This window comes from Lupinus angustifolius, chromosome LG19, assembly GCF_001865875.1.
Source record: "Lupinus angustifolius cultivar Tanjil chromosome LG19, LupAngTanjil_v1.0, whole genome shotgun sequence".
NCBI lineage: Eukaryota > Viridiplantae > Streptophyta > Magnoliopsida > Fabales > Fabaceae > Lupinus > Lupinus angustifolius.
In genome coordinates, this window is record NC_032027.1 from 6,917,853 (window position 1) to 6,938,095 (window position 20,243).

The following is a 20,243-nucleotide window of genomic DNA, read 5'->3' on the forward strand; positions in this document are numbered from 1 at the left end:
GAAGCCAAGAACTCGACCAAGAAAAGCAAGATTCTCAAAGAAGGCTTCACTTATTATGAGTGTGGAAAATCGGGCCACATGAAGCATCAGTGTCCGAGCTACCTCAAGAAAGTCGAGAACAAGAAGAGGAACTCTCAAATGTCTAAGTCAAAAGGAGCATACATTGTTTGGGACAATTCCGAGAACGATTTGACTTCAAGCTCATCCGATGAGGAGGAAAATACAAAGGTATGCCTTATGGCACAAGTGCATGAGAAGTGCATATCTAGTGATGAAGATGATTCTATTGAGGTACATTCCTATACTTCATCATGCTCTAATGACTCTCCTCCATACGATGAATTATATGCATCTTATGTTGAAATGCATCAGGAATTAAAGAAAATTGTTAAAGTAAATATAGATAGAAAAAGAGTTATCTCCTTGCATGAAAAGAAAATAATTGAAATGCAAAAGGAATTAGATGAGCTTAAACTTGAAAATGAAACTATTGATCTTATCTATGCATGTGCCTCATGTGATTGCTCTACTTCTAAATTATGTCAACCCACTATATGTGATACTTGTGAGAGTTTAAATGTTGAAAATTCTGTTTTGAAACAAAAACTTTCAAAGCTCACATATAGTCAAGAAAACCTTAACACATTGCTTGCTAATACAAGAAACGTTGGTAACCGATTTGGAATTGGATATAAACCTGAACCTAAGAAAAGACCATGTAGAAATCTAGTAGTTCATATGCATAAGAAGTCAAATAATAACATGTCTACTTGTTTCTATTGTAGTACACATGGTCACATATGTACTATATGCTTTATTAGAAAATTTGGTGTGCCAAGTGGCAAATATGTTTGGGGAAAGAAGGGGCAAGATCCCTTAGTTACTAACAAGAAAGGACCCGAAATAACTTGTGTACCCGAAAGAGACAAGTGAATTATATTTTTAAGTGTGCCAAAGGACATTTGAGCATCAAGGGATAAATCAAAAAAATATGTTCTAGGCACAAGGTTGGTGAGTAGATCAAGGTAAGTTTGACCTATCACCAAAGGGTAAGTAAGTTAAGTCTATTAACAAGGTTACAAAATTAATTCTTGATATTGAGTACACTTGAACTAAAAAGTATATGTTATTGTTATACTCAATTCATAACATGTGATATCATAGTAAGTGCTAGTAACATGTGATATCATAGTAAGTACTATCAAATGCTTTAAAATGCTTTAATAAGTAGCATCATGACATGTACATTTCTATCAAAGCAAGATTCTGTTTGAAAGTGTCATGTCTATTGTATGCTTGATATCATGCTAAGTTGCCTATAAATCTCTAAATTGTACATATTGTCATTAAATGCATGCATGCTTAATTGTTATATGTTTTCGTGCATTTTGGCTGTAGAAAGTTTGTTCAATTCTCGATTAGATAGAGTTTTAGGTTGTATCCCTTAGCATGTCTTAGTAAGCTCAAAATTGTGTTTAAAACTGTCAACTTTCTGTCATTAATCGATAACCCTCAGTATAATCGATTCAATGAGTTCTAGTAGCTAAAGCTTTTTGAAATAAATCATTTTAATCGATTAAATTTTTTGTTAATCGATCACCTGGGCTCAATTTTTTTCAGAAATTCATTTTTTTTTGTTTTGTGGCTTACATCTATATTTTTGTGTCAAGTACATTTCATGGTTATGGTTGTACCTTCTTTTAGTATTTTGTAACTATGTTGAACCTTGCTAATTATGTTAAATGAAATTTGTTTTTACGTGAATCTTGAACATGTCTTAATTGTGTATCATAATTGAATGATTTAAATATGCTTTAAAATGAAAATATCCAACAAGTGCTAACAAGTGGCTTACATATATGTTTAATCATTCCATGCCTAATCTGTTTACATAATGGATATGTCATGCAAAATCTGTCAAATATTCAGTTTTAGAGTCAGATTTCAGTGCATTTGTTTAAGCTTTTCAAACTGGTTATTGGTTATGCTAATAATTAATCAATCAATTACAGTTTTTCAAAATATATTGTTATATCTCTTCTTACTTTTGACTATGTTAATTAGTTGTTCTTTTTTATAATGCCAAAAGGGAGATAAAGGTTGTTTGTTTGTTGTTGATGTATAGAAGTTATTAAGGAGAAAGGTTGTCAGATGAGCTTCCATATTATGCTACCTATCAAGAGTACTTCTCTAAGTAATAAAGGGGAAGAAGATAAAGGGGAGAACAATAAGAACAATGAAAGGGGGAGCAACGCACTTTGAATGTTAAATACACAACTTGAACCTGATCTCTCAACATTGATCATATCATCAAGCTTTTCATCAAACAAAGATTTAGTAGATTTGGTGTGGAGTCTATCATGGAGTTTGTCATCATCAAAACGGGGAGATTGAAAGTGAAGTGCACCATTGCAAATTGATTTATGTTTTGATGAAGACAAACATGAAGACAAGCTTGAAGATCATTCAACAAACAACATGTCGAAGACTCAAGTGGTGACTTATTATACTTAGGTTATAATTCTTTATTATCTTTTTAGAAGTCTACGATGCTTGCCATAAATATTGTGTCTAGGTTAGGTAAACCAGGTGAAAGTCTCACAAGACTTAAATTTTTTAATTAATCCACTAAAATGAGACATTATCTAGAAATATATGATAATTAGATTCATGCATTTGAATATATTGATTTTGTGCATTAAAGATATTATATTTGGAAATTATGTATTGCATGAGCATATATCATATAGGTAGTTCACCATGCATTAAGAAGCTGATTTTACACTGTTTAATGGATTATGAATTATGTTAATCAATTAACAGACACTATTTAATCGATTATGAACAGTGCTTAATCGATTAATTGTGCATTTTTCAGCAAGTGTGCAAAAACCCAAAAAGCAGAATTTGAACTCCGCTACACCTATTCAACTCCCCACCCCCCTTTCTAGGTGTATTCTGTCCATTGATACCTATTAGCAAGAACATTTGTAATAACTTTGTAAGTGACATTGAAAAAGCTTATAGAACGAAACTCCTTAAATGACGTAGGAGAATTAATTTTAGGAATTGCCACAATGAGTGTCTCCATTAATGTTGGACCCAGATGTCCAAGATTAAAAGCATCCCTAACAAACTTCTAGAGGTCATTACCAACAATATTCTAGTATTTTTTATAGAAGAAAGGTTGAAATCCATCAGGTCGAGGGGCCTTAAAGGACTTCATACTGAAAACAGTAGCCCTTACCTCCTCCTTAGTCACAAGAGCCAACTCTTGTTTACCGTTATCACCCAAACAAGGCATATTGTCTATGTCAATACTTGGCCCAGCTGAAAGAACTTGACTGCATAAAATATTTTTGAAGTAATTTAGAGCCTTCACCCGAAGGACATCTTGGTCAGTGCACCAATTACCAGTGGCAAGGTATAGGCCTTTAATTATATTTCTCCTCCTTCTAACAATTGTCTGGGTATGAAATTTTTGTGTGTTCCTATCCCCAAAGTGAACCCAATTTTCTCTACACTTTTGGTACCAAAGTAATTCCTCTTCTTTTAGCACTTGATCATACAAACCATGAAGTTTTGTTTCAAGCTTGATCAATTGGTTGGTTTCCATAATATCCAGTCACCTCTCCATTCCACACAGACGAGCTTCAATATTATTCTTCCTTTGGAAAATATTGCCAAATGAATCTTTATTCAATTTAAGAGCATCATCACGGACATGTGCAAGAAAACAAGAAATAGTATGCTTTCCCTTAACCCAGGCAGCAAGCACAACTTCTTCAAGTCGTTATCAAGTGTGGTATGAGACTTGAAGATATTCTGGATCGACATGATTGTACACAAATGTGGGATTAGATTCAAGTCCTTTGTTTTGGGCTATCGCTTTTTATATGAGTAGGTCGTTGAAATGGCTTGGTTTCCTTGAGGAAGCACTAACAAGCATTTCATGAGTGTCGGGTTCTCATTGGGTGTTTTGGGTAGGAAATCTTACGAAATATTTTATTGTTTTGACTTGATTAAGTGATATATTTTCATATATGCGAATTTGGTTAGTGCACACCACACGGGTGGTCACCATTATTGTTGTTGGAATGTTCGACACATAGTTGGTTTGGAGACGCCTAGGTATTCACATGAACTCTGCATGACTCTTTTCCAAAGCAGCCATGTCGGGCTAGTGAGGTGTTTGATTCCCTTACCCGTTGAAATGACCATGTTCTTAGTGGATCTCCAATTCTCCACTGCTGCATCATTGATGTCTTCTAACTCGTTGATGACTATTCTCCTCGTGACACGTTTCAAATGGCTCATAACTTTGAATTGCGAGCAAACATGTTCACTTTCCCCCCTTAAGATGGGGAAGAATGGGAAGTATGCCACATTGCCACTTGGCAGATCGGGGAGTCTAAAGGACATGCAACTCTTACCTTGTTGGGAGCCGCCTATGTGTGATGTTGACAAATACAATGGTGGAATTGGATGATTACTATATGTCAGCGTTGGGTAAGAACGACCGTGTATGTTTGGATTTGAGTTTCAAAGATGACTAGTGATTATTGTTTATGTACGAAATATATTTTTGCAAGATATGTTTCAACCCCCTCTTTACTACTATCAAATAAGTGTCTTACCCCATCTTCACATGGCGATTGCAACAACATCCCAACACTTTGGGGTTTATCTGGATGTCTCAAGTTATTCTGACAAGTCCAATCACTGCCTTTCAAGGTAAAGCTCCTTTTCTAACTCTTCTTCCATAACACTAACAAGGACGAAGAGAGGGTTGGTCAGCAAAGGTAGAGTTGCATCAAGTCAAACAATGGATGGTCCATTTTTACCTACTTCGAAGGGTCCTACAAGGCTTGGAAAGTCGAATTCTTCAAGGTGGATGGGTCAGATAGGTTGCCCAAGTTCCCCTCCCAAGGATAAATATTTTATTGTTTGTGTCATTAAATATTTACGTTTGAATAACTATACAACAATTTACTTATGAATTATATGAAACTTTTGCAAAAACTAAAGAAGACAAACATAAACAATATAATATGATTATTTTATTGAAAAATTTACTTATGATGAGGAATGACAAATATAATCGAGTAATGGGTAACATAATCACACCCGTAATAATAACTTATGGATGATAACGATTGATGATACTCACCTTATAGACATATTTATAATTATTTAATTAAATATTATATTATTATTTTAAGAGTATATATTATCTAATTTATTTTTATTTTATAATAAATTTTAGTGATTTGAATATAATCATAAATTTATAATATGTATATCTTTTTAATAATGTAATAATTGTTTTTATATTAATTATTATAAAATATACTTAAAAATTCATTTGTTATTCGCAAATATTCATTACCTTGCACAAGTTTATGCAAAAAAGTATGGGTATATTCACAAGTACTACTTGTGCCCACACAATCTTGTTTATCCATAGTTTTGATTGGATTATGTATTAGTATACATATTTAAGAGAATGATAAACAATATTTTAATGATTGTATATTATTTCTTCTACCTATTTTTATTAATTTATGTTATTTTGTATTAATGGGTTAATTTGATAATTTCAAACTCCGATATAATTATGTATATGTTTTATTCAATTGCTATCAGATGATTTAAATCTTAGATTTTGATTCAATTTAGTTGTAATTTTAAATCATTGATAAACTAAATTTTCAAAAGATACAACACTTTAAATAAACATACAATCTTTCTCTTATATATTTTATTATTAGTTATTTTTATTTTATATCAATATGTTATTATATCATTAAATGCATACTTTTTTGTATTTTATGTTATTCCATGATTTTTTACCATAAGTTTCAACTAAATTTATTTGTACCTTATTTTCCAGTGAATATCCATCATTGTATTTGGTGGTACAATCTATTTGATTTATTAACATAATTAATAATTTATATTTTTTTTTAGTAATACCAAAAAAAAGTTTATGTATCAATTGTTTAAGAATATTTATATTGACACGTAATGAAAATAATACACACATGTGACAAATAATATATTGATTAAATAAAAAGGATTTTTTTAGTATCTATGTATTGCAATAAAACATTATATATCATTTATTTTATATTGGTAGTAATATCTATGTCTAACTGTATAAAAATAGATTATACAATGATAACATATTAAACTCAAACTCATTTATTTTATATTGGTAGTAATATTTATGTCTAACAGTATAAAAATAAATTATACAATGATAATATATTAAACTTTCATGATACATATATTTATAAAAAATAATAATGTTGACATTATAAAACCTAAATACATCAATTATTTCCTTAAAATAATAATAACCGATACGAATCATTATTAGTTGGCACACCTTTTGGTACATAATATTGTTGATAATGACGCCTAGTCAGCATCCAATAACACCAATTTTGAAGTGTCGGTGATTCATAACCTCATTCCCAATCCCAAACCTAATTCTTCTCTCAATAATAACACTTCCCCTTCTCCCATTCCACCACCGTCTCCGATCCAAATGGCCGCCTCATCACGGCGGCTCCGGGACCTTCAATCTCAATCCGGCAACAAGATATGTGTTGACTGTTCCCAAAAGAATCCTCAATGGGCCTCAGTCTCCTACGGCATCTTCATGTGTCTAGAATGTTCCGGTAAGCACCGTGGCCTCGGCGTTCATATCTCCTTCGTTAGATCCGTTACTATGGATTCATGGTCCGATATTCAGATCAAGAAAATGGAAGCCGGTGGCGGAAACGATAATCTCAATGCGTTTCTCGCCAATTACGGTATTCCTAAAGAAACTGATATTGTTACCAAATACAATACCAACGCTGCCACGGTTTATCGTGACAAGGTTCAGGCCATCGCTGATGGCCGTCCTTGGCGCGATCCCCCGGTGGTGAAGGAGAATCTGCATAACGGTAAGGGGAAACCGCCGTTGGGAGGAGCCAGAGTTTCTTCTGGAGGAGGAGGTGGTTCTGGTTGGGATAATTGGGATGATGATGGTCATGGGTCGAGGAATAATGATATTAGGAGAAATCAGAGTAGTGTTGATGTTAGAGGAGGGATTGGTGGTGGTGGAGCACCAGCGCGATCGAAGTCGTCCCAGGATATTTATACTCGGTCGCAATTGGAGGCTTCTGCTGCTAATAAGGAGAGTTTCTTTGCTCAGAAGATGGTGCAGAATGAGTCGCGGCCTGAGGGTCTTCCGCCGTCTCAGGGTGGGAAGTATGTTGGGTTTGGATCGAGTCCAGCACCTTCGCAGAGGAGTAGTAATCAGCAGAATGATTATTATTCTGTTGTTTCTCAGGTGTTATATTGATGAATTGAATTTGAGTTTTTTTTGGTTTGTTTTTTGGTTTAATTGTGATGTGTTATGTGTGTTGTGTTTTTTTGTGATCAGGGGATTGGTAAATTATCATTGGTTGCTCAATCTGCTGCTAGTGTTGTTCAGGCTGGCACCAAAGAGATCACTGCTAAGGTATTATCATTTGCACCAATTGTACTGATGATTTGATTGTTTATCTAAGTAACTATCATGTGTTGTAAAAACTTAAAGTAGCTTTTGGTAAACACATTAGAGTGAGATGGAATGGAGCATGTTTTGGGCTATATGTTTGGTCCTATTTTATAAATAGAATAGGACATGACAGTGGTTTTAAGTATGAGGGTGGTTCTGAAGAGTAAGGAGAACATATATGACATTTTGTTCTATTCATTTCTGTTCGAGCGCAAAACACTAAGTAATGTATGTTTTGTGTGTCTAACTGTTTTTTTTGGTTTGTCATTGATTTGAACGAAATTCATGTTTCTTTTGGATGTGTTGCTTCTTCTGTAGTTTGACATAGTGTATCTCAAACTATGATATATTTTTTCTGTTAGCCATATAAAACAAAATAAAATAATATGTAAATAAATACATGAGATGAAACGGGATGGATACTCTGTGGTTTTTCTGGAATTGAAAATGCTATCTTGGTGTGTGTATGTGTCAGGAGTGTAGAATAAACTATTGTTGAAAAATGAAAATTGAGATGTAATTTCTATGACGTACTTGAGCAGTCTTTGTTTCTGTGGATTGAGGATGGAGAACGATTGGGAATTAAGTATATAGTGATTTGTTTATATCATAAAACAATTTCCGGACTCTTTTTCCTAGGTATTTAGCAAACTAGTATATTGGTAAATGGTAATTAAATTCTTTCTTTGTGGTTCTTATCATGGGGGAAAATCATTGTCTCTTTTTTGGTAGCATATTTGTAATATGAAAGAAGACTTTACGTCCTTAAGTCATATAAGTGCAAATATGGAATTTATATTATGCTTGGAGTCTTGTAACTGTAAGTACTAAGTAAAAGGACCTGTTGCTTCTGAAAGCAGGAACACAAGACTCAGCTCAGCCAGTTGTAACATGACATGATATTACTGGTTTCATGTTCCTTCTTAAGTGTGGAACCACTTGTGCATGAAAATCAGATGCATCTTTTTTATATTTCTCACGCTCTACCATGTGCCAATGTTCTACTTTAAGTATAACTAATAACAGGAGAAAATTGTCATTACAAATTAGCTGCAAATTTCCAACACATCTGACTCCTACTTTTTATGCCTTTTCTTCATAGTATTATTATTATTATTATTATTATTATTATTTTATGTGTTTCAGTTTAGGGTCAGTTTGCACATAGTTTAGACTTTAAAAGCGAGAAAACTGTAATGGTTAGAATAAAGTTGGACTGTCTCTCTCTGTATTGCTGCTGCTTTTCTCTTTAAACCTGCATCAGCGGTGCCTTATGAAAACCTCTAATGCCTTGCTTGACCTGGTGATGAATGTGTGTGTGAAGGTGGATTCTGATAACTGAATTTGTTGGAAGGTATTGGAATTTTGTGTTTAAGGCGATTAGAAATGTACTTTTTAAGGATCATATGTGGAGTAGGTTACACTTAAATTGATTTGGATTGGGCGCCACAGTTGCTAAATGCTTACTAGATGTGCATTGTTGGAAACGGTAGAGACTCTTTCTGCTTTGCCACAGTTGCTAAATGCTTACTAGATGTGCATTGTTGGAAATGGTAGAGACTCTTTCTGCTTTGCCTTGGAGCTTCCTCAAATCTTATTTTATAGGGCTTTCACAACTCACGTTAATTATTAATGATTATTAATTTCCTACGAGGTGAAACTGATGGTTTTTTCCCTTTCATATAAAGGTGGAAAAGCCCAGTGTTATATTGTTTATCATACTTCTCCAAGCAGTTTTTTGGTTGGCAGTTTGAAGTTATTCTTCACCTAATTAAATATCGTTTTTGGTTCAGGTAAAGGAAGGTGGTTATGATCATAAAGTGAATGAAACTGTCACTGTTGTTACGCAGAAGACATCAGAGATTGGACAAAGGACGTGGGGTATAATGAAAGGAGTAATGGCTATGGCTTCACAGAAGGTTGGAGAGTTCACTAGAGACAACCCAAGTTGGAACTCTGATAACTGGCAAGGAAATGAAAATAATAGAAATGGTTTGCATCAGGAGTACAATCAAGAGAATAGTGGCTGGAATTCTTCTTCCAGAGGAGGACAACCTTCATCTGTTGGACAAACTAATACTTATCACTCAAACTCTTCAGATGATTGGGGCCTTAAAGATTCTAGGAAGGAAGAACTAGCGAAAGGATCAAGTCCTCAGTCATCTAATACTCGCAATTCAAGCTCTTGGGATGATTGGGACAATGAATATACTGTGAAGAAAGAACCAGCTAAAGGACCAGCTTCCCATACTAGTGATGCTTGGGCTGGCTGGGATGATGGATTTGATAGCCGGAATGCATCTAATAATAAAACTGTCGGTCATAATGGGAAGTCAGATTCCGCTTGGACTGGAGGAGGATTTCATTAAGGTTTGTAAATTATGCAATTCTCTACGGAGACTTTGGGATCAAATCTGAACGTATATAAAGGAAATGGAACTAATGAAATTTTTCACATTTTATTTGAATGGTTTACATTTGGAATTGTTTTTTTACGTGGCTGAATTATTGTCGAACACATAATCTGATTTGTGGGCCATTAGATAACAAATTAACAATTAGGCCACACTAAACTTTTTACTAAATGTCTCAGATTCAGCACAATCTCCTCTCACATGCCATGCATTGATGAATTTTCATTTTAAGCTGCATGACTACAGAACTTATTGAACTTCTGATGTGTGGGGATGTGAAGGAGGATAAAATGCACGAAAAGAGTTAGCACCTTGAGATTGGGAATCATCATTTTGGGTTTTATCATGTGCTCTTGTTTTTGTGTTTTGTAACTATCTTGTTCTAGAGTTATAGTTCAACTACATTTCTTTGAACTAAACTGTTACTTGTTATTCTTGGACCAGGTTGACTATATTGTTATCAGTTTCTAAATTTTGTCAAAGGACAAAAATATGGTAACTTTCTGACTGAACATGATGGATGTGACAGGATTGTCAACTATAAGTTTGTTGGTCACTGTTAAAAACCAGACAGGAAAATGATTTTATTGAGGTTAGTATCCTGTCAGCAAGTCCCTTCTGTAACTTATTTTCCTTTTAATATATTTTGGGAACTTCTGTATTTTGATGCAAATGTACTTTTACTTTTACATGTACAAGTATTCAAAGAAAGGGCTAATTGCCCAAATTTAAGAGAACTATACCTGGACGTGTGGTTAAACATTATCATGACATGAAAATTTCATTATTGTTTTAAATTTGTAGCTCCTTAATATGCCTAGTTTTACTTGCTTCGGATTGAGCATGTGGTTCTTGCATCGTTATTTTCTCATAATTTATCATTATTGTTTGTGTAAAAAAAACCTATTGTGGAGATCAAGATTCAATTTTTGCCATCTATGGAGAATATCGTTATTATAATTATTTTTCTCACACACTTCATTGGTTTATCTGGTGAACAATTTTATTGAATTTTCGTCCACCTCACAGAAGTACAGAGTTCCTATATATGTTGTGGTAAAAACATTAAAGGCAAAATCGTTGCATGGTCATTCTTTCATAAATTAGAGTGACTGAACGATATTGATACGCTAAATTAAAGAAATACATTTCAAACCTGTAAAAGGAAATTGCACAAATACATGTTCTGCTGATGAATTAAAATTTAAAAGGAAACACTATCGATCAAAGTTGAATCGTTGAAACTTAAAACTAGGTTGCATATGAGGATAAAACATTCATCATAATGAACATAACGAAAAAAAACAGTGCCAGAATATTATTTTTCAAGGATGAGCATATCAATATATACAATTGGGGGATAGGATTGATTTGCCAACTTTCAATTCATATATAAAGTGTAATCAACTTAGAATCGCAATGCATGATCTTAAATTCTTAGAATCTTAGTCCCTATGAGAACAAAGTTATAAATATGAGGATTCAAAACAAGGTGGGACAGATCCAAGATCTATAATAACATTCCATCTTCTAATTTCTCTTAGGGCTGGTTTATACTTTGAGCTTAAATTGGAGCCTTTGTCAACTTAGATTAGTTTAACACTATCATCTAATCATATCCTATTATAGGATATATTTTTCTTAAACCAATTTTTCTCTCCATATTAGAAGACTAATCTCCAGTATACTTTTAGTCATCATCTCCAATTATTTCTCAGTATTATATATCATACGATTAAATAAATTAAGCTGAACGATGACAATATTAATAACTATTAAGAATTACATGCTATATTTTTTTGAAATCAATTTATCCCTCCATCTTGGAGGACAATCTCCTATAAACTTGTTGACTTGTACTTATCCTTCCCAGCAATAGTTTCTCTATATTATATAATGATTAAGTAAACTAAATGAGCTATAATTTTTTTCATTATTCATTATGTCTTAATAATAATTCACAAAGTGGTATGTAAAGTTTCATATGCATAAATATCAAAGCCCGATATTATAATGAAAATCCAACACGTGATACAAAAGTTGAGGCCCTCAAAAGTACAGAACAGGCCTTAATAAACCATAGAAGTAAGTAAATACGAAGAAAAAAGTAAAAAGCATAGAATTTGGCTTCGCCCGGGTTCGAACCGGAGACCTTCAGTGTGTTAAACTGACGTGATAACCAACTACACCACGAAACCATTTGATGAAATTATGACATATTAAAGTTTATGTAATTACACACTCCTAAGAGAATCAAGAAAATAATGATAACAAACAGAAGGATTTAACTTTTTTTTTTTTTAAGTAAATATTCATTTTAGTCCCTCATATTTTTCGAATTTACCAAATTCGTCATTCAAAAAAGAAAAGACCTAAAATGGTCCCCAAAAATTTCAAATGTGGGTCAATTTATTCTTTTTTAAAATCAACTTTAGTCTCTACCAAGTGTTGTAAAATATGCTAAAATGAGTAATTTGACTCACTTTTGAAATTTGTGTGGACCATTTTAGGTCTTTTCTTTTTTGAAGAACTAAACTGGTAAGTACGAAAAATATAAAGGACTACAATATGTATTTACTCTTTTTTTAAATATACAAAGCTTAAGATAATTAATATGTTGTAGGATTTAGAGTTTTCTTATCCTTAAATAAAAATGGTAGATACTTGGTCTACTAATTTGTTTTATAATTATCTAAAAGGCTAATCATTATTTTAACAATGAGTTAGACTCGAGAAAATGTTGTGTAAAACAAAACAAAAAATAAAATAAAATAAAAATTACATCTTTCTATTTATTTTTGCAATAACACTTTTATTCTTAAAACTAACATAAAAATAGTATTTCTCGGGCTATAATGGAGATCCCTACTCCTCAACTATAATAATTAAAAGAGTCATTCTCAAATTTTATCCCTCAACCCTTGCAAAGCATTGCCACCAATACTTGTTTGACATATATATTGCTCACCCACCAATTTGAAGACTAATTTATACGTAGGTCCGGCACCACCCTAGTTAAAGGACTTATTACATGTTAGATTTTTGGCCTGGTCAAACAAAACTTAAAACATATGAGGTTAAGCCTTGAAGGAAAACCTGTTAAAAGATACAACCTGTTAATAAAATATATCACACTTATTAAACATGAGTAATTGTATATTCTCCTAGTAATCCTCATGCTATAAAAAACTGACATATGTTACTACTAATTCTCCTACTACCTGGCCCCATTTCCACCACTAACATGAGTCTAATTTTTATCAAATTTTGAAGAGGTATTAGGACCCAAAAGAGTGCATATAACTGGCTCTTGATCACTATTTTTAATTTTTTTAAAATGACTTATGGACAGTCAAATATGTAAATAGACCATCAAACACCTTTTGTGTGTTCTAAGTGGTCTGATCCCAGTGCATTTGGAAGTTGGAACAAAGTGGTGACGAAATTTCAACTCTCTTCCCATGTCACACACTCCATTGCTCATGTTAGTATTGGGAATCCTGCCTTCTCAATTTGAAGAGTTCTCGGTATCATTTTTACTTTTTTTTCTATTTTATTTATCAGCTTGCTACTTCAATTGGTTCTGAAATTCCAGACAACTAAAATAACAAATTAAGAAAAAGAAGAATGTAAAAAATCATTAATGACATCTCATTAGTTGTAATGCTCTAATTTTCCCTTATTATACACACTCTTAGGATTCACTTTAGTATTCAGAGCATCAAATATCATTACCCTCTTTGACCATCTCCACAACTCCCTTTTCTGTCATTATCCTCAAATGCCTGAGTGAAGTTATTCTATATTTTTATCTAATGAAACTCTAAAAAAGGAGTAAGAATCTTCTCCATTAATGGAGAGGTAAGTATCATACAATAACACACAAAAGGCTCATGTAATGACATTTTTATCCTTTTATTTACTATAAGTCACATTTTTACCATTGAAAATATGAGTAAAAACAATCGCTTATCTCTCCATTAATAGAGAGGATCCTCGTTAGGCATCACAACTTACAAGGAGAGCTACTTCAGCAGATATCTATATATTCATTTGTTATTCGAAATCGTATCTAATTATTCTAATATGACAAGCTGCATACGTGAATGTGATATTTGATTAGAAGGTTCAAGTTAACATTTCTTCCTACCAAAGAGCAGGTTCCAATTGTTTCCACTTACCAAATAGTTGGTTACAGTTTAAGTGAGACTGTAGTTGTTAAAATTGTAGGATTACAGAACTATAAAAAACACCTTACGAAAAGGTGATTAATATGAGATATCAAATTGTTGAGATACCAAAATTCTATCTTTCGCTTTATGCTAAATACATATATCATCCCTTGGAAACTGAATATTTTGTCATGGTAATCTCCATTTCTTCTCATACACATACTAATTTCAGGAAAAGAATGGGAAGTTATTATTTTCACATATTGAAAGAAAAGAGTGTGATATTATTATACTAGGTAAAAGTGTCACAATCTTTTTCTATTGTACTTGTCTTTTGTTTTTCCAATATTTGAGAGGATCCTAACATTGTTTTATGCTGGATATGCCTATGTCTATATCTTGGCATAGTTGAAAATGTTGTTTGTATGTGATTTATGGTATTGGAAATAGTTTATTGGTGAAATCTTGTTCATTATGCAGAAGAACAAAATTACCCATCAATTTTAAAAAAGTTAATTGTTGTTATGAAAGTGTTCAGTTAACTCTAGTCCTCTGTGCATCCATCAGCTAGTACTAAAGTTGACAATAACATGGATGGTAAAAACCAAGTGGCTGTCCTAGAAGGCTTGTCAATATGTTATCCATATTGTAATATGTTCGTTCTTCATGTTCAAAACCTTATCAAGAGAATGATTATTCATGTGTATCCCTCTCATACCATGCAGTTTAGTCATAATGGGTGATAGAAATTCAAGATAAAGAATGTTAAAACCCTGAATTGGTACTATGGTATAGCCATGAACATTAATATTTACTTCTATGGGCTTCACTACATTATGGCACTATTCAACAACACATGTTAGATGAAGCTTTAAGCTTTTAAAAAAGAATTATGTTCTAACTCACGATCTTCATGCTGACTTGCAATAAAACCTCCGCCAAATCAGCATCTCAACATTATGTATTAGATACCTTTGATGCATTCAAAGAAACAAACCTTTCCATTATGATTTAGTTTTCTTTCTGATATAACTCAATCCAATGAAACATTTAATGCAACAAAAAAGTGTGAGCTTAAAACTGTACTCATTACCAATATATTCAGCTCATTAAACATAATCAGAAGCCATGGTTCAGTTACAGATAAATTGTTGACGCATTAATTAACCTAGAAAAACATAATTTCAAGTCTCAAATAAACAAATGGCTTGCATTATTAATGTTGATGCTAAAATCCATTATCAGATGCAAATACAAGATTATGTTACAATCGAATTCTTACAACAAATGTTAATGGCTAGTCCCCAACCCAGAATCAGAATCATGCCCCAGACAGAAATAAACAGAAAATAGACAATATAAGATAAAGTTAACATAGAACAAAGTTCAGAAAACAGAACCAAAAGTCCCAATTTCATTTCAATTAAAACAGATCTAAAACAACAATACTTAAACCAGAGATCTAAGATCTAACACAACAACACCATAAACAACGAAAAATTTACAACAAAACACACCACATCACACAACAACTAAAACCCTAATTTCCAAACCTAACCACACCAAATCAAAATCAACCACCGAATCCATACAGAGTCCTTCCCTGCCTCTTAAGCGCATACACAACATCCATAGCAGTAACCGTTTTCCTTCTAGCATGCTCAGTGTAAGTAACCGCATCACGAATCACGTTCTCGAGAAAGATCTTCAAAACGCCACGTGTCTCCTCATAGATGAGGCCAGAAATTCTCTTCACACCGCCTCTTCGAGCTAAACGACGAATGGCAGGTTTGGTAATTCCTTGAATGTTGTCACGAAGAACTTTTCTGTGTCTCTTTGCTCCACCTTTTCCCAAACCCTTACCTCCTTTCCCACGACCTGACATTGTTGAAGATTGGAGAAAATTGAAAAGTGGTTATTTTTGTTTTGGGTTTTTTTTTGTGTTTGTTGCGATGAATGAGGAGAGTTTTTTGGTTTATATAAGGGGTGGAAAGTTTTTTTGTTTTGTGTTTTAATCTAGAGTGATATTGGCTGTTGATTTGAGACATATCTATGGCTGAAGATGGTAATCCGTGTCATGTGGTGTGATGCATACGGAGCCGTTGATCTTGTGCGGTGGATTTAATGATCGAAGGGTGTGTCGGTTGCGGATCGCTGACGTGGCAGTGTTTTGGTTATTGGGCTGTTTATTTCTGGGCTGGTATTTTTTCGACAAAAGAAAATAAGGCTGGTATTGGAGTTCATCAATACTCAACAGGCTATGGTTTCGTCTCCCGTGAAAAATTAAGGTTTGGTTCAAAAATTAGTGTATATTTTTGCAACATCAGAAAATAACAAATAAAATGAAGACAATTATTCAAATAAATGGTATCACGAATGATGCTATGTCTCATATAGTGAGCTCCTTAGATGAATGTGAGTTATGTTTCTCTAAAAAGTCAACTGTCATGTTTACTTCTTTCTTAATAAATTGAAACTCAACATTTATCTTCTAGATGTCCAAGCATAGATGTTATTGACAACCAACGAAAGGTGTTCCACCCGAATATCAATACCTTATGTCATAATTTGCACAGCTTCAATACATTCACTTTCTAGAATAACATGTTAAAGATCTTTGTTCCAAGCCAATGACAATCTATCATATATAGCTCTAAATTCTCCCAAGATGGGTGTGCTCCTCCCAAAAGAAGTATGAGAAACTCGATATTACAATTACGAATCATACCACCACTAATAGACTAAGTACCAAATTTGTAACTCCTGTCGACATTGAACTTCACATGACCAACCACAAAACGACACCACTGAACTCAAGAGTTCCCCTCATCCAAGGAAGAATTTCTAATCATGTAAAGCCAATCCTTGAGTTCACGATTAACACTATATAACACATAGCTAATATCACAAGTAGGAGAAAGTATTGTGTTGTTTCTCCATATCCAGATCCGCCATATGCTAGCCATAAATAATCTCTCACACATAAACTTGTAAGCCTCCATCAACCAACTTGAGAAAGACTGATTCACCCAAAATGAATGATAATGGAAATCCAAACGCCTCCAAAGTAAAGTGACATTTCTACATTCTTTGAACATGTGGAATGTGTCTTCAACATTGCTATTATATTATATTGACCACAAGTAGGGGATCAAAAGACATCTTATTATCTTAACGCAAAGAGTTCGTAGGTAGGATACTATGAAAAGTAAGCCAACACATAACAAAAAGATATCATCATGCCTTTTGTAGTCATTCCTTCATCTTTAATCGGAGGTTGATCTAGAGGATGAAACTGATCAATTGTTACTTTAGCTTTGAACATGAAACTCATAATTGCTTATGTGCTCTTAGTCGCGAGAGGGTATCTTCTATATATTTAAATCACAGATGATTTAACAGTCCATTATCTTATTAGTGTTAGATTATAATTTATAATTATATAACTAAATTATGAATTTACTTTGAAATTTTGTCATGATAACAAACTTTATTATGAGCATTTTAATTACAATTAGATAAAATGGGTGATTCAATATCAATAAAATTATAGGTCCATTTTGACTTGAGAACCAACTTAATTAAACTTTTGTTCATCATAAAAAAAGTGGTTTGGTCTTTAATTTTGATTGGTTTTTTAGTTTTAACCACTACTTTTTAATAATTAGTTGGGACTTAAAGTAATATTTTTCATATGAGTCCTAAACCATTGAAAGTAATAATGAAATGATATCAATGTGCTTCATTGTCTTTCTTTCTCCATTGTTTATTGCTCTCCCCATTAAAAATTCTAGCATTCCCCTTTTATTTATGCCTTATTCTCATATTCCTATTTCAACCAATAAGTCATTTTATTTTTATTTTTTATGTGACATGTCCTTTTTTTCTTGTAATTAATTTTATTATAGTGAAGATAACTTTTATTTTCCCAACCAAAGTGTTGCATGGACTCCAATTTGAGATCTATATTTATTTAAAGTATGATTATTTCGTAGTTAATATATAAAAATAAATTTATTTTTTGTGCTTTAAATAAAATCATTTTTTTACAATTAACTGATAAAGTGTTTTTTAGTAGTAATTTGTATCTACTCGCAGTTTTGTAACTTCGTTGAAACTTGGCAAGAAAAATAAAGCGCAAGACCGAAGAAGCACAAAAACGAAGGTAAGTCAAACTCATTCTCGATTTCGTTTTCTCATCCCTTTGTGAAATATTATTCTCGGTTTTTGATTAATCTCCCATTTTTTGTTTCATTATTATCAATTTTCAGATCTGGGTTTTTGTTTCTGTTCCTTGTTTGATATTACTTTCATTTTTTTAAATTCTTTGATCTCTTCGCAATGGAATTGAAATGAAATTGAAGCAAGTATTTAGTTTTGTGAATGGCCTATTTTCAATTATAAGGATTGAAGATTGGAATGGAAAAAATAATCAACATTCAAAGGAAACTAGTATAAGTTTCATATGTGACCAAAGCTTTAAATCTGGATCTGCAATCCTATTTAGGTCACAATGTTGAGCTTTTGATTGCCTCCTCGACCACATTGAGATAACAATTATGATTGTACCGATTTCATCTTGACGCAATTGTCAATTGCGGTAAACAAAATTAATTGCAACTGCAATTTAAAACCTTCGATGTGATGTTAGGTAGTGTTTGGAATATGTGGAGCCAAAATAGAACATAACAAATTATGATGTTAAAATATTGAATATTTTGGTTATACTAAAAGAGTGGTGCCAGAAATAAAAACTTAATTATTTCATTTTGTTATAATCAATTGTGCATCAAATGCTATATGTCAAGAATAACAAATCAAATTATGTTATATCCTAAATGAGGGCACTGACATGTGTTAATTTTGTCGCAGATGATTGATGATCAAGATCTGGGTTTCTTTGCCAATTTTCTCGGAATCTCCATCTTTGTACTGGTGATAGCATACCACTTCATCGTGGCTGAACCAAAGTATGAAGGAAACTAGGAATGCTTTGAAGTCGAAGATGTAATTTTCATGGTGTACACTGAGTTGTTTTAGGAAATGGAAATCATGTTGAAACATAGAACTTTGGTTTTGGAACGAAACGATAGCTTACCGGTGAAACTTTCATAAACATTGTAGGTGCATAACACGTACTTATATATGTCCTTCCAAAAGCTGTGTTATGGTTTAGGACCGTTGATTGAAAAATAATGAATTTTTTAAAAGTTATTGGATGGTCAAACGGTTTTGCTAGATGTATGTGCAGCCATAATTAGTTTTGGTGCAATCATACAATGAGTAGTATAGTATTATCTCTATTTACTTTGGAGTTTCAAACTGCAGAGTAAAAAAATTCCCCTAATTCACTAGCAGTATATTCCAGCCATGTTTCCTTCAATATGTACTAATATAGATTATGATGACTTTCTGTCTATTTTTAAGTTACCTCTATCCTCTGGATTGTGATTCATTCATGTAAAAATGACATAAATGTCATTACCATCCTATTAGATTGCATGCTTAGCATATGTGATATGTTTGCCATGGATTATGTTCAAGGTGCCTTGAAGAATTAGGTAATTTCTTTCGTCAATAGTTGGTCGATGCTACACTAACTATTGGATTTTTTTCCAGATGCTACAAAAATCAGTTGTTGGAGTTGGATCCATTTCTTCCAATTTGGTGATTCTATGTAAGATACCATGTACATAGAATTAGTTAATGTTATATGCTGCTAGATTTATTGTGAACGTAGGGTGCTGATCTTACAATAAAATTCTTTCAAGTTTACTGCAATTGAGGCATTCTGACATCTAAGTAGCTCTTTTACTTCACTTTAAATATGTATTGTTTCTCTCACCAAGCTTTTGGTGCATAATCTCATACAACTGTAATGAAAAAGTATATGGCCATCTCATCCAGAAGTTGGAGGTACGACCATGTAATGCCACCCACCTCTTTATTTCCACTCAATGTATTATATGCATCTGCATTGGGATATTCTCCTGATTCAACATCGCAAGAGTATCTTTATTCTTCAAATCATTTCAAATTTCGTAAGAGACTTCATCTCGTTGTCTCTTCGAGGCATTTCTGCGAGATGCTAACTCTGTTCCT

General features: G+C 32.9%; 2 protein-coding genes, 1 long non-coding RNA gene and 1 other non-coding gene across 6 annotated transcripts; 2 read left to right on the forward strand and 2 right to left on the reverse strand.

The window, feature by feature from the left end:
* Positions 6,473–10,784, forward strand: LOC109334505 (ADP-ribosylation factor GTPase-activating protein AGD7-like). 3 transcript variants are annotated; one of them, XM_019570321.1, is made up of 4 exons: positions 6,473–7,345; positions 7,439–7,516; positions 9,349–9,929; positions 10,454–10,784. In XM_019570321.1, the coding sequence occupies exons 1-3, from the start codon at positions 6,554–6,556 to the stop codon at positions 9,922–9,924; spliced, it is 1,446 nt and encodes a 481-aa protein (XP_019425866.1). In that variant the 5' UTR covers positions 6,473–6,553; the 3' UTR covers positions 9,925–9,929; positions 10,454–10,784. The 3 variants fall into 3 exon arrangements, with proteins under 3 accessions (XP_019425866.1, XP_019425867.1, XP_019425865.1); XM_019570322.1 differs by lacking the exon at positions 10,454–10,784 and adding an exon at positions 10,251–10,357 and having other exon boundaries at positions 9,349–9,925; XM_019570320.1 differs by having other exon boundaries at positions 6,474–7,345; positions 9,349–9,925; positions 10,414–10,784.
* Positions 12,094–12,167, reverse strand: TRNAV-AAC. Its single transcript has one exon. It is a non-coding gene; the product is annotated as a tRNA-Val (tRNA).
* LOC109334782 (histone H4) lies at positions 15,530–18,499 on the reverse strand. The gene is made up of 2 exons (XM_019570724.1): positions 18,485–18,499; positions 15,530–16,027 (listed from the first exon to the last, which is right to left on the reverse strand). The coding sequence occupies exon 2, from the start codon at positions 16,024–16,026 to the stop codon at positions 15,715–15,717; it is 312 nt and encodes a 103-aa protein (XP_019426269.1). The 5' UTR covers position 16,027; positions 18,485–18,499; the 3' UTR covers positions 15,530–15,714.
* On the forward strand, positions 18,202–19,358 carry LOC109334783. The gene is made up of 2 exons (XR_002106143.1): positions 18,202–18,306; positions 19,014–19,358. It is a non-coding gene; the product is annotated as an uncharacterized LOC109334783 (long non-coding RNA).